Raw genomic sequence first — 15,345 nt, 5'->3', positions numbered from 1 at the left:
TGAAGTCTTATTTTCCAAGTGTTAACATAGTCATGTTATGCCCAAATTGTCTCAATATGCAGATTTAAAAAACGGTTTTGTTTGAGTGGATGTTAAAGCTTACACAGATGTGTGCACATTCTTAGTTGGTAGAGAGGAAGGAAAAATAGAGAATTAGAAGAGAAAAATGCAGGATTTTGTAACCCTGTAAGTTTGTTTGAGGTTCTGAAACCAAAATTTAAGTGCATCTTTTGAAATAACCGTTGAATATAACTTTTCGATAGTGTAGTACTTCATCCATTAAAATATTTTTCAGTGTCTTTGGGGTAGAAAGACATACATTCTAGCACAAAATTGTGGTACCAAATATTCAGGTCAATAGGTTTCAAAAGATAAGTAACATTTATCACTTCAAATCTGTGCATGTAACATACCAATGAACATTTTAAGTACCTTCTTAAATACGATTATGAAAATTGTTCACATTTTATCACACACTGGGAGAAAATGGAGTGGGAGAAAGAGAACATTTTTCACTTTGGTATTGGAAGGATTCATCTCCGTGCTTACTTTGTAAATGGGGAAAGAGAGGTTATGTTCAAGTAGACAACGGAGTTGTGATTTAAGATGAAATGATGCAGAAGAATTCATGAGTTCTTGATGTTTTTATAAGATACAGAGGACACTTTTGCTGGATGGACTGTTTTTGAAATTCAGACGTGGTTTATTTACTACCTTTTATTCCAATGGTTTTACTACCTTTTATTCCAATGGTTACAAAGTGAATGACACTGCTTGTTTTATAGTATGTTAATATTACACTGGTATCCAGTGAAGGTCATTGTAAGAAACTTTTCCTCCTGTGTAAAATATAGGGTTAACCGCATAAATGTGGTTAATATCTCTCACCTTGAATAAGTTTAAGGATTCTGTGATATAGTATCTACCATGAAATGACTAAAAACACAAAATACAGAAGACAGAAAGTGACATAGTAGGTAACAGGACTGTTCTTATCCTTGGCTCCTTCCAACATGTGCTTTACTCAGTGATAATGGAAAAACACAGTATTTTGAATATAGTCATTTTGCAAATATGTCTAAAGTTTCTATAATAAGCATGGTTAAATTGTAATGATTATATTCTTTTATGCACTAATATGAAATATCTTTAAAGTAACTCTCAATTGAATGCATGTTTGGAAGTCTATTTTGGTGTGTAGGTGTGTGTAATTCACTTAATAATAGAAAGCATCACCCCAATGTGTCATGTAGGTCAAAGGCAAGTTCACTTTTATTCATTAGCATGTGGATGGGAAAATGTGGGCAGTAGGCAGAGAAGAAATGCCAAATGCTAACTGAGATGGCACAAAATATCAAAATACATCTGTCCACTGGCCCATAGAGAATATCAAATTACCCCTGCTGTGTATGCTTAAGGCCAGATATCTTTATCAAGTTGCATATATCTCTAAGTAGATATAGATTCTCCAAGATATATGGAGATGGCTATCACTACTAGTTTATTATAATAAATGTCTCTTTAGCCAGAGTTCAGAGATAAGGACTGTCTATATCACATGGAGTATAATGATTTCATCTTGTTCCCACAGTCCTACGAGATGACTTCAGACAAAATCCTTCCGATGTCATGGTGGCAGTGGGGGAGCCTGCTGTGATGGAATGCCAGCCTCCACGAGGCCATCCGGAACCCACCATTTCATGGAAGAAAGATGGCTCCCCGCTAGATGACAAAGATGAAAGGATAACTGTGAGTATTTAATTCAGCAGTAGGGAATATTTATAGAACTAGCTGTATATATCTTCACTGAAAAGGGAAAAGTGAAGCAGGTTTTTTTTCTTTTTTGTTTTTTTATTAAAGGGTTATATTATCTCCCATTTTCACTTCTTTCCATTAAAATAAACATCTTTCCATTTTCCCTGTATTGACATGAAAATGAGTGAGCAAAATGCGTGTTGCTTTGTTTGGCGATTAGGAAGAGAAAACCGTAATTTCTACTTTAATGTCTTAGACTTGGCACTTTTATGTATGATTTAGTTGTTATTATAATTCAGGGCATATCACATCTCCATATGCTACAGTAAAAATTGTTAAAAATTTGGTAATACAGTGTCTTTCCAAAGGCCTCCTAAGTCACTTAAGCATTTGTGGGTTGTTTTTTTCTTATCTCTTTCTCCTTTTCAAATGGCTTTTGTGTTCTGTAGAATTCACTGTTGTTCCTAAAAACTAAAATCTCATTCTGAATGATGGTTCATGATGGATTTATCTCCTTCCAAAATAAAATTGCGTGACTAGATTATTAGATTTCAAATTCCTGCTATATACAAGTAGAGAAATATGCTATCTGGAGTAAGGATGCATTTTCTTCTTGACATCAGTGAGTCCATATGATTTCTTTGCCTCTTCTTTCTTCTTCTATCTTGTCAGATGTTTGCTAAAGTACCAAAATAACTGAACTCTCCTTGGTTCTATGATTGGACAGTCTTGCCCTCTATAAGCTTCTTTGTTTTGCTCATACTCTGTGTCCATTATGAATTCATTGGCCAAGATTTAGAGGTACTCAGGAGAATATGTGTTTAAGGAAAAGTCACTGCTAAATGTGTAGAAGAACAAAGTTATAATACAGACCACTAAACCCTAATAAACATTTGCACTATTTCTGAACAACCAGTTAGCAGATTAGCATGAGAATTAAATAGTGAAAAATAAAATCAAGAAGGCTATGGTAGACGGGTTTTAGGGACCTTGAAGAAAAAAAAAAAAACAAACAAGCATTTTTTTCTGCAGTGATCTGAATTAGAATGAATGTCTCAAAGGATTTTTATAATTCTAGCAATTGGAATGAGAATAACCTGGTTGTACTTTTAAGAGGTGCAAAGTGAACTGTATGGGAAACACTGGGGAAGTGAAGTTGAGAGCATAGGGGAGTAGAGACTATAGAAACAAATGCTTCTTTTATTGGTGATGACGGATTCCTTTTAGATTTATTTATAATTAAGATAATATCTTTGTCTTAAAAACATATTTTAAGTCATCTAATGACCACCATCTGTAATTTCCATTTCCCTGCCTGAGTGATTCAAACACATTGAAATCATTATTACCCATTTCCTCCTTCAGATCTTTCCTGATTAATTACCTATTTGTGTTTAATACCAATGAATGCTAAAATTCTTAGCACTGGAGATGCAGCATTAAGCAGAAATCAGTGAGACCCCTTCTGAAGTTTAAATTCTGTGAGAGTACAGGTAAAAAACAAAATAGATAGTGTAATATATAATATGGTAGACTATAATCAGTCCTGTAAAAAATACTAAAGGAGTAGACAGATTAATTAAGATAGGGGTAGGATTTCAGTTCTAAATAGGATGACCAGAGAATGCTTCCCATAAAAACCTGAAAAAATTGAAGGAGGAAACTACACAAGCACCTTGAAAAGTAAACAGAAGAAAAGTTTAAAGACTTTAATATGGGGACCACCTAACACATTTTTTTTAAAAGAGGGAAGTGGTCAGTGGGGGTTAAGCAAAGGAGAGATTGGTAGGAGATAATATTGGGAAAACAAGTAACTAGACTGTAGATATAGGTATATAGATACAGATGTAGACATAGGTACAGATATAAATATAGATTACTATAAGACCTTATAGATCTTGTAAATAGTTTGGCTTTTCCCCTTGAGTGAAGTGGAAAGCATCAGAGGATTCTCAGCAGAATCCTCTGCTGTCTTGAGAAAACACTGATGGATAATAATGATTAAGCAGTGAGACTAGTTGGGAGATTTTGCAATAATCTAGACAAGATGGAAATGGTGGTTTGGCTCTGTGTGCTAGGAGGGGAAGTAGTGAGGAGTGGTTAAATTCTAGATCTGCTGTGAAGTGATAGCCAGCAGAATTTGCTAACAGATTGGCTGTGGCTTATAAATAAAGAGAAGAGTCAAGGCTTACCTTAATTGATTGGTCTGTGCAATTGAAAATATTGAGATGCCATTAATTGTAGAAAGAGAGGATTTGGGGTTGGAAGTATCAGCAGCTCAGATTTGGACATAGTAATTTTGAAATTCTTATTAGATATCCAAGTATAAATGTCAAACAGGCAGTTGGAAACATGAGTCAGAAATTCAGAGTTGAGGTTGAGGCTGGAGAAAAAATTGAGTTGTGGTAGACATAGCAAGTACTCATTACTGTGCAATCCTCCCCTCCTTCTGGGCAAATGAAAGACTCTGCTTCCCAGTTTCCTTGCTGTTGGGCAGACCAATTTGACTGGTTCAGCTTCATGGGCTGTGAGTCAAAATTCAATAAATTAAATACTGGTGAGTGAGCCTCCAGCACTTTCTTTCTTCACCATGTGGCAACCAAGGGGGACACTTGTTCCAAGTAGTGCAGCTACAACATGGACACTCAAAGAACCTGGGTCCCTCAGTAATGGGTAGCAAAACTTTCCACCCCACACCTCTGTCTGCCATGATGGACACATCGAATGAGTGAGCAATCTTTGTTGTATTAAGTCACAGAGCATTTCTTACCACAGGCTATGTAGCTTGTCCTGATAAATATGGAAATCATCATTGTGTCCATATTATTTAAAAACAGGAGACTGAAGTCACCAAGGGAGTAGAAAGGAAAAGAGGTCCAATGTTTAGCCCTTAGGGAGGAGAAGCAGAAAGAGCAGCGGAGACTAGGAGTGAGCAGTGAGAACAGAGGGAAAGCAGAGGGTAGCCAAGCAGACAGTGTGTTAAGGAGGTGGCAAAGACTGAGCCAGTGGCAGCTGGTTTATCACATAATAGAAGGACTGAGAATTGACCATGGAATTGGACAACTTGGTGGTCATTCATTGACGACCTTCCCAAGAGCACTGTCCATGGAATAGAAGGGTTTGAAACCTCACTGACCTGGTTCAGGAGAGATTGGAAAGATTGAAATCAGACACAGAGAATGAACAAACCTTTTTATATTGTATCTTATAATAGAAGATAAAAAATAAAGGGGATTGTAGTCTCACATTTCGAAAGGTCTCAGACTTACTCTTAACATATGTGTATCTGTGCATTTTCTGTGATATTCACAGTTTAATACTGCTATGGTAAATTTGATTTTTTATAAATCTCAGAACTTCCTATTGTATCAAATACTGAATTTGAAGCAATGTCATGCTTTATGCCATAATGTTTAATTTGTTAGTGGGTCTTCATTTATCCTTTGCTGCTCCGGAAGGTGCTCTCCTGTGAATGCAGGGCACTATTTCTCTTACACATTAGTAGGGTAGAGTCAATAAAAGAACCATCTCCAATCAGGAATCAAAACAGTTTAAAGTTGTAATAAGTACAAATGAGTACAAAAAAATGCCAAGATGTTAACGTATAAATAATTTTAAAATCATTTAAATGCTGCCAAAATGATGATCCACGATAGTGTTCCATATGTTAGGAAGTTATAACATCTGAAACTTCTACTATTTCTAAGACCATCTGTGTGTTTTGGATAAATTATGACTGTTAAACTGATAAAACACTAGAGGTAAAAAAAAAATTATACATACAGGGAGATGAATAGATTAAAATCAGCAGTTTGGGTTCAGAATTACTGTTCTTATTTAGATCACAATTGTTTTTGTTTTTGCTTTTGTTTTCCTTTAGGCAAGACTAAAATTAAGTAATTAAAACAAAAATTTCAAACAGAAACAATGTCTGACGTTTATTTCCAATTCGTTTTTTTTCCCCCTCAAACTGAAAGTAGTCTCTTAAGAGATATTGGTTATTGGATATTTTACGTGATTCTTCTTTCCTAAGCTTTGTTTTCAAATAATTGTTTTCATTTCTGTTGTTAATGTACTTTGCCAAATGTGTTGAGTACAGATGAACAGGAGATTAAAGCACATACTATCTTTATGAAAGGCAAGTAAAGATTGCACAGTTATTGCTACAGTTTTGGTTATAGGAATTTCTTGAGTTCTTTAATGTGGTGGCTTTCTTTGTTGAAAATGTAAAGTACAACTCTCCCAGCTGTGAGAACAAAGACACACCCTACAAAAAAGGGCAAATATGTAATTGAATTGTAGCTGCACCTGTATTTTTGATGTTCTTAAGTCATTTCTTTTTACATTGACCTGGATTCTGAGCCAAATTTTAGATCTGTGATGATTATAAACCAACAATATGTAAATAGCATTTTCTTATTTTCCTATCTGACAGGAGACTCTTTTAGAACTCTTTTGGCACTTATATCTTGGAATAATTTGAAGGAGGACTTAGATGATGTTTAGTCTTTCTTCCTTTCTTTTATTTTTTTCTAGACATGAGTATTTATACTTAGAATTAGAAATAGAAGTAGTTTAACTGGCAGGCTGGATTAAGTAGATTTACTTCATATGCCTGAGGATTAGTCATAACCATTATTATTAATAAATGAAATTTTCTCATAGAGATGAATCAGAAGACTGAAATTTTTTGGGGGGGTAATGGAGAACCCTTGGATGTACCTTACAAAAAATGATATATTTATTTTATTTCAACATACTTTGGAAATATTGTGCTTAAATTCACAGTTGTTTTGTAAATGTGAAAAATTGATAATGTTAAAATTAGGGAAAAAAAGTATTGAGCACCTGCCATGTCCCTGATACTCTATGTTATCTCTAATTCCCTTAGAAACTAAATGAATAAGCTTTTTTTTTTTTTTTTTCTTTATGGCACACTTATACTTGCCAGTAGGTATCCTGGAGAAGATGATGGTGACGATGATGATGATGGTAGTAAACACTTACCATAGCACTTTGCTATGTGCCAGGCCCTATTCTAAGTACTTTGCATATGTTGACCTATTTAATTTTGATAAAACCTTTGTAAGATACATCCCTGACAGGGGAGATACCGTGATCACGAAGGTGGTTTTCCCAGGGCGAGGCTTATCCATTGCACTCTGGATGTGCTGACCCCTGTGATTTCCCCAAATGTGGGAAACTCGACTGCATAATTTGTGGTAGTGGGGGACTGTGTTTGCGCTTTCCCCTGGGCGGGGGGGATCTTTGTCAGATAAATACTAAAAACTTCACTAATGCAGCAATTAACTCTGAATTGGCTGGGGAACAATTATGTGAACCTGTGTCTTTTGCTCACTAATAATATTTTCTGTAGGCTCCTATATATATATAATATACTATACACACACACACATAATGACTCTGACTTGCTATCAATGTAGATTTCAACTTAGAATAATAGTATCCTTTAGTTTCTGCTGTAAAATATTATCTTTAAGGGGAGCCTGTTTGGCTCTGTCCAGAGAATACCCAACTGTTGATCTCAGGGTTGTGAGTTCCAGCCCCATGTTGGGTGTAGAGATTACTTAAAAATAAAATACTTGAAAAAATTAAAATAAAGCATTATGTTTATAAGGGTCTGGAGAGGTAGTTCACACCATGAAGGTGATGGTGGTCTTGAACGTAGGATTGGTACATTTAAGAATTGGTCCAGGGGCACCTGGATGGCTCAGTCATTTAAGCGGCCAGCTCTTAGGGTCATGATCTCAGGGTTGTGGGATCGAGCCCCGCATCAGACTCAGCATTCAGTATGGAGTCTGCTTTAGATTCTCTCTCCTTCTCTTCCTGCCACCGCCCCTCTCCCTCACTGTCCTTCTTGCATGCTCTCTCTCTCCCGGCTCTAACCCTACCTCAAAAGATATGAGGATGAGCCATAACTGTTTACCATATGACATTTAGGGAAAGAAGGATCTATGTTAAAAAGGATATTATGAGTCAGTGAATTATTCAGTTGAATGTGTTTTATGATGAACTGTCCAAATTGTAGATTAACCAGGTTCAAATATAATCAACTGTACACACTTCAAAACTTACTGCTGAAGAACTAAATGATTATAAGAAATTTATGATGAATAAGAAATTGACTTAAAGAAAATATTGTTGATGTAGTGGCTTGGCAATTTTGTATAGATACAATAAATTATAATAAAAAACTAATACCATAGGGGCGCCTGGGTGGCTCAGTGGGTTAAAGCCTCTGCCTTCAGCTCAGGTCATGATCTCAGGGTCCTGGGATCGAGCCCTGCATCGGGCTCTCTGCTCAGCAGGCACCCTGCTTCCTCCTCTCTCTCTGTCTGTCTCTCTGCCTACTTGTGACCTCTGTCTGTCAAATAAATTACTTAATTAAAAAAAAATAATACCGTAAACAGTACAGTGTAGATTGTGAGATCTACCTGGACTCAATTCTGAAATATCAGAGTTAGTTTCTTAATAATAACCTTTGGCTTTCACTTATCTTGAATGATTTCATTTTACCAGTTAAAAGAAAAGCTTAAAAGACATTCATCTTTTCATGTTTGAAATTCTTAACTTTTGAGCTAAAATTTACAGATGAATAAAACATGCTTTTTCCATTCTCTTTGTATGTGGCTTCGTGACATAAATATTTTTTAATGACTTGTGTTATTCTTTGTGATAAACTGTGCCTTGACTTTTTAATTTTTCTTCCTACCTGTTCTATATGCTATAGTAGCATGCTATAAATATTCTGTATGTCTTAAAAAGGTATTTTTTACTTAACTGAAAAAATAATTCAGGTGATGGAGAAATAGTTTTATTATAAATTGTTTCCATCAAAGCCATAGTCAGACTTGAAGCCATTTTACTGTCAATTTCATCTACTTGAAATTGTGGATACAGTTATCTGTTACAGTAGGTACATCTACTATTGTAGATATAATTATCACATAACTATAGTCAGATTTTTTCATTCTTCTTAGAAAAATGTAGAAAAATTACAGCATCAATGTATTTTAACACAATGAACAAATGTATTAATGAGTTTTTCTTAAGGTGACTTAGATGGGATGGCCAGCCATGCTGGCTTGCTGGGGATTGTCCTGGTATTTACGTTAAAAACCCCTAGTCCTGGGAAAACCAGGACAGTTACGGTCACCCTAAGCCTAGATTGCTTAAAGGAATTGATTTATATATGAATGAAAAATCACATGTGTATAAGGTAATTAAAAAATATTTAAAAAGCAAATAGAAGGGTCTTAACCTACGTCATTTCTTTCATAAAACAGTTAAGGATTTGAAAATCATGAATGAAGTTAGAAAAATCATTTATACATTTAAAAAATTATTTAGCCATTCCCAATCCCACGCTGGAGAGGTGGTTATTAGAATGCAGTATGTCATCAGTTCTTTTGCTAGTCCTTTTCTGCTTCCTGTGTGTCTTGGTAGGTTTCTTTGATTTCCCTCGTTGGTGTGATATTTTGGTGAAAAGCAGCTGACTCACATCCCATCCAAATCCCCAGTGCCCTCCAGATCCTTCACGAATTTGGCATTCAGCCTCGCCTTGCCAATTACTTCCTTTCCCCCCAATTCCCACATGTCTCCTTCTTAAGCCATCTGCTCCCTCCTCCCTTCCTCCGATTAGTGCTTTCCTCTGGTCTTCCGATTTCTTTTATTGTTCCATGTCTGCTTTCTTCCTTTCCCCCTTTCCTCCCCTAGAGGAAATTAGCAGACTTAATGCAGCTGATGTCATTGAACCCCCTTTCCCTGAGAAGTTAAATTTGTGCTCTCGCAAAACAAATACGTAGTTCTATTGTGTGGAGGTCAGAGGAAACGGGTAGAGTCAACTAGATTTTTTTCCCTGTCCATCTTACGTAGAGAGTCATGCATATTACATATTTTATATATTTTTAGACATAAAAAGGTTCTTCATGATTTAAATCTGAGTTACATCAGTATAAATATATAATGTGAAACGTGGTACTGAAGAAGGAAGAAAACAAAAGTAAATTTATGTGTTATCCTACTGTCTTAAATTTCACATTTAACCAGCAAAAAAGTGGATTAATAGAATAAAACGTGGTCTTCTGTATTATGAGGACCACATTATAACTTTGGGTTTTGACACGTATTAAATGCACGATCTTACGGACATTTGATCTCTATAAATGTCATTGTTTCTACCTGTGACCTGAATTGTCTAATAATACCTATGTTGGTTGTGTTGTGAAAATCCAGTGAGAAAATACATCTTAAATGTCATTGTAAATGGTGACACACTCCCTCTCTATATTAGTAATGGACATTCTGGTTATTACCATTGTTGGTATACCTGCCTGAACTCTGGGTATATTTAGTTATCAAAAACTCCATAGAAAAGGAAAATCAGGAACTGTTTGGGCCATAGCAATTTTAACTTTCCTGAATAAACAAACAAAAAATATAAATATATATGAAAAGAGGTGTAATATTTATGTCTCATCTAAATTTCTATCTGATTCAACACTGTAAGAAAATTCCATTTTCTACAGAATCACCAGGAGTATTCAGTTTAGGTGAGAAACATGAGTAAAGAATTTAGACAAATACTAATACTAAGAAACAAGTTTGAGTCCTCTGTACATCTTTATTGTGAAATGCAGTGATCAGCAGGGGATTCCGCAAGAGAATTTAAGCCCTAATGCCCTAAAGGCATTCACTGTGTGTAACAAATTGACTTTTCTTCCATGCATCTAGTTACATACAATTCTCAGGAGAATTGAGAAATGCTGTGATTCAGATCAGGTATGCCGGTTGAGCAATGCTGGTTTATCTTCCCAAGGAACATCCTGAATCTTTTCCGAAACTTGTAATTCTATTTAAATAGTTATACATATACTCATATTCGGACACTGAAACTAGAGAAAAGAAAGCCAAGCATTTCAGACCCACTTGTGAAGTCTAAGCACTCTTCTGATAGAATTGTGATAAACGAAGACATTCTCAGTTCTAGCATACAAATTAGTTTAGATGACAGTATGATTATAAACATAATTCTGGTGCACATGTGGTTTTTTGCCCTAGTTTTTCATTATATGTGTGTTAGAGATGTATTTAAAAACTTGGATACCAAGGGCTTGAAGGAGCAGATGATGAGAGTCTTTGCATATGCTCTTCCCTGCCTGGAATGTCCTGACCTCTATATCCTCTTTGTGTAACTCACTCATTTTTCAGGTTCCAACTTAAAGGCAACTTCTACAGACGAATGTTCTGCAAAACCCCACTCTGCACATCCGCTCTAAATGTATCTCCCTGCTATCCTGACCTTTGCCTTTTACTAAGTCCTCTTCTTTTAATCTGTTAGAAATCATGATTTGTAAGTTACTCCTCTAATATACATGGGAATCCTTGAGGGCCAGCTATATTCTCTGGGTCGGTCTTATGGTAGGAGTTCATTATATATTTCTTGGGAAAAAATTAGATGAATGAAATATAAATCAGAATCATGTTTCCCGGCATACCTAAAGCCAAAAAAGTTGCTCATCTGAACATGCTTGATTTTATATCCCTACGTACTTTATGTCTGTATTTTCTTACTCCCCTATAAAATCGAAAGGAGGTATCATCCACACTATTTCTTTTTTCTAAATCATGGTTTCCATGAGCTTAACAGTATGTGAAGGAAGAGATGCCATGCAAGTTAGTTCTGTGAGTAAATATATTTCTATAAGTGGGACTTACAGATATTCACAGAATTTTACAGATGGAGCTGACTTTGAGAGATTGTGAATAAACGAACTCCTTTATTTTTAAGAAGAAAGGGGAAGCGAGGTGATGTGATGGCCCCAAGTCTCTTAATGAATCTGTCTTGTGACTCAGGAGTAAGAGCCAGACCTCTCAACACCAGATTTCTTCCTGTTTTGATTTTTCCCATGACAGATGAGACCTGATCAGCTCTTCTAAAATAGCACTTACATTTGACTAAGACAAGTGCTAACACAAAGTCCACAGGTAAAGTGTTTTCCTGGATTCATTTCATATAACTTTGCCGCTTGTTTTGTGTCTCAAGTTCTATATTTCCTATCTTGGTAGGTATTGAAAGTAGTATTTTCAGTATATAGGGCTTAACAACAGCCCCAGCTTATTCATCCATTGGGCACAAACGTGGCCTTGTGTCAATTTGATTAATAATTCTGAATATGTTTTGGCTTCATCAAGTATGTTATTAAGAATGTTTCCCAGTCCATCTTAAGTGATTGTGGTTGCCTCTGCATCTTATTCAAAAAAGAAAACATGGCAACAATTTAAATAGTTAGTTAAGCCTAACCTATGGGGAAGTCTCTTCTGTCTCAAGTTCCTTCTTTTTTAAAATTTTAATTTATTTAAAGTAGGCTCTAAACCCAATGTGGGCTTGAACTCACGACCCTGAGATTAAGAGTTGCCTGCGCTACCAACTGAGCCAGCCACGTGACCCTTGAAGCTCCTTTTGGAAGCTGCACTAACAACTAGACCTTGGCCAGGTCCTTTAATTATTGACACTATTAAGATAATAACATCTTCCCCGATTACTCATTAGGATTATTATGAGAATCAAACTTACTATGATAATAATATTAATAATCAAATTTATTATAAAAATAAAAAATCTCATAATCAAAATTATTATGAGAATCAAAAACACAGAAAGTGTTTGGAGGACTATCCATGATAGCCTCAATTGTAAGGTGTTATTCTAAGTATTTATGTCTCGATTTTTAGTTATTATTTTTGCATATTAAACCGTGCTGTACCTTGTTTTGATCAAGTTTTAAGTGCACATCAAATATGAGTCCCCTTTTCAATGGCATCTACCTTTGGGGGCTCTGCAATGTATAGTCCGTTTACCCATTTTCGTCTCGGTCCCTTGAGATACCTTGTAATTCCTAATAAAGTCCTCATATGTATATGTAAACTCATTCAGGGAGGGCTCTAGTAGGTTTGGACGCAGAGTTACTGTAGCAGAGGCTGAAGACTTTCAGATAATGTATTTTCTACTTCAACAAATAGTCTTTGGTTTAGGAAACAGGAAATAATACACTATAAAATTTTCAGGTTTCCTCTAAGTAATGTAATGAACGTCCCTATGAGTACAAGTCCTAACATATGTGAAAAATCAGAGTAATCTTGAACGATGTTGATGTTTTATCCTGTTTTGTGTTTCGTGCCATTTGTCAGTATTCTTTTAAATCTCTTGAGATGATTCTGGCTTTCTGATTTTTTTCCCCCCCAAATGGGTTTCCTTAAAAATAGTTTTGAGTATTTTTCCAAAATCTAATCCCACCCAAATGTTGGTTTCAACCAAAACAACATGAGAAGACATAGGGAGTACTTAATCAGATCTGGCCAAGCCACCTTCCATATGGTAATCGGCCAACTCCTAGATTCCATTGGGCTAAAACCTGATGTGGGTGTATGCCTCTGTTTAATGTCCATGATCCTTCAGTCAGAGTAGACCTTCTAGAAAGTAGTAGCTCACATTTGAGTCAACTAAAGTTGTACCTCGTAATTCAAAGTAATTATCAATACAGTATACTAACCAGAAGTATTATAACTCTATGAAATGAACACACATGGTCAGATGACAAAGCCCGTAATAAGAATTTCAGGTTAATTAATTGGGTCTACTAATAGAGAAAGCAGGCTTACAAATGCCACCCCGCCCCCGCCAACCTGCCTTTTTTCTCTCTGTATAATACATGCTCACTCAAGCAGCTGTGTTTCTTCATTTTCCAAGACTTTGATATATTTGATCTGGCAATTACATTTCTCCAAATAGTCAAGGACTAATGAAATTTTACTACTGTCTGGGAGCACTTTGTTTAATTATGGGTTTTAAAGTAGTTTGTCAAATTAGAGGTATATCTGTGGCTTCAAGGATGGTGCTCTAACCGGTTTATTTTATTTTTGATGTTCTATTAATCACAGATGAAATGCTTCTCAAAAGATAAAGTTTTAAAATTTATCTTAAAACATTGCTTATAAATCTTAACTCTAATTTGGAAACCATTTAAATGATAGCGAAATACATTTTGGTAAATTCTCTGTTTTAAAACCAAGTTGACTTTTCCCATTGCTTGTAATTTTTGTGTTTGCTCAGAATGACCCAGACTTCACTTGTTTTCTGGGTACCATAGGCAGAATGAATTATAATCTTAAAAGCAAAGTAGTATACTGATTGAGAAGTGTGCTTGATTGTACAAGGCATTCTTTTCATGCTTTAACATGGTCCAAGATGCAGAAATCAAAGAAATTATTTTAAGCCTTTAAAAGTGGTGGGGATTTCTTTTTCATTATTTGTAGCTAGCTAAGATTGACTCTATTATTCAATCTTTACATCTTATCACTTTTATATAAGGATACTGTCTCAAAGAAGAATCCCAAATCTTGTGCTCAGGTTCATGTCTAAACTAATGCTGATTTTGCATTTCTTTTGTTCAAAGGATAGGTGCTTTAAAAGCACTAATATTCTCTTGATAACATCTGACCACTCCAATTTTTATCTGCTTAAACCCGAAGAATTTGATAATATGATAAATAGTACACTTGTAAAGTACTCTGTTATGCATTAACAGAATTACTAACAGATGGCACAGGTTTTCTCTTTTTAAATCTTACAAATCTAGGTGATCACGAAGCTTTAAATGCTGATCTCAGTAGAAACGGGCTCCTGTTTAAGTCACCTTTAAGAGCATCATCTCGTATGGGAAAATTTCAAGAGCAGTTGAACTCAATATGGGTAAAACTGGTTAAAAACAAAGGAAATTTGTTTCCTTGAGTGGATAACGTGTAATTCGCTCAGGAATCCATCATTCCATATTCCTTTGCTTTTGAACATTCATGGTGTCACTCTCCTCTCACCTAGACATATTAAGCCACTATATTGCCCCATGCATCATGCTTATAAAAGATCATGGCAGATTTCCTCATCTTTATTAGGGAAGCTTTATAAATATGCTGTTTACACTATAAACATGCCATGATAGTAAGTGCATGTTTATATGGGGAAAGAAGAACCATTCCTCTGTGTAGGAACTAATATAAAATATTTACCTAACTACACTTTTCTTGCAAAGAACACATGCAGATGTCAAGTGTAAACATGCACCTTTTTCCCCCTGGCTGCCAGATGGATTAAGGGCAATTAGGTTGGATATCCAGATCGGTCAGGCTGAAATTATGGAGTGAGATGGAAGGAGAGCCATCAGGCTAACGCATTCAGGCAAACCCACCAATAGCACCTACTTCTTTGCCATGCCATTGAGTCCTGTCATCTACGCATTTGCAAGATATTGCTAATTTATAGTTTGTCATGTGGGATGCAAAAAAAAATACGAGTTCCTGCTTTTTGTTCCAAAGGAAGCACTCTGTATGAGTTTTATTTGGATCTGCGGAGAATGAGTTCTGATCCACTTACTGAATGAGGGAGAGCAGGTTTCTGATATTCTGATTCTTCATTTTCTCATCCGCAAATAGGAAAATATGCTTCCTTTTGTGAGATTGTTGTAAAAATGCAACAGTGTCGTGTATGGAGCACATGTTGATAATCACGATTTT

General features: G+C 35.6%; 1 protein-coding gene and 1 non-coding gene across 10 annotated transcripts in view; both read left to right on the top strand.

Moving 5' to 3' along the window:
- Window positions 1–15,345, top strand: part of ROBO1 (roundabout guidance receptor 1) — a 1,159,067-nt gene that overhangs the window by 1,015,624 nt on the left and 128,098 nt on the right. For all 9 annotated transcript variants that reach the window (XM_032878064.1, XM_032878059.1, XM_032878058.1 and 6 more), the window contains one exon: window positions 1,592–1,749. In XM_032878064.1, coding sequence (XP_032733955.1) covers window positions 1,592–1,749 — 158 coding nt within the window. The remainder of the gene's footprint in view (window positions 1–1,591; window positions 1,750–15,345) is intronic.
- Window positions 6,846–7,009, top strand: LOC116879666. The gene has a single exon (XR_004385080.1). It is a non-coding gene; the product is annotated as a U1 spliceosomal RNA (small nuclear RNA).

Source organism: Lontra canadensis, unplaced genomic scaffold (assembly GCF_010015895.1).
Source record: "Lontra canadensis isolate GAN:19392208 unplaced genomic scaffold, GSC_riverotter_1.0 scaffold62, whole genome shotgun sequence".
Taxonomy (NCBI): domain Eukaryota; kingdom Metazoa; phylum Chordata; class Mammalia; order Carnivora; family Mustelidae; genus Lontra; species Lontra canadensis.
This window is presented reverse-complemented; position numbering and strand designations above follow the sequence as displayed.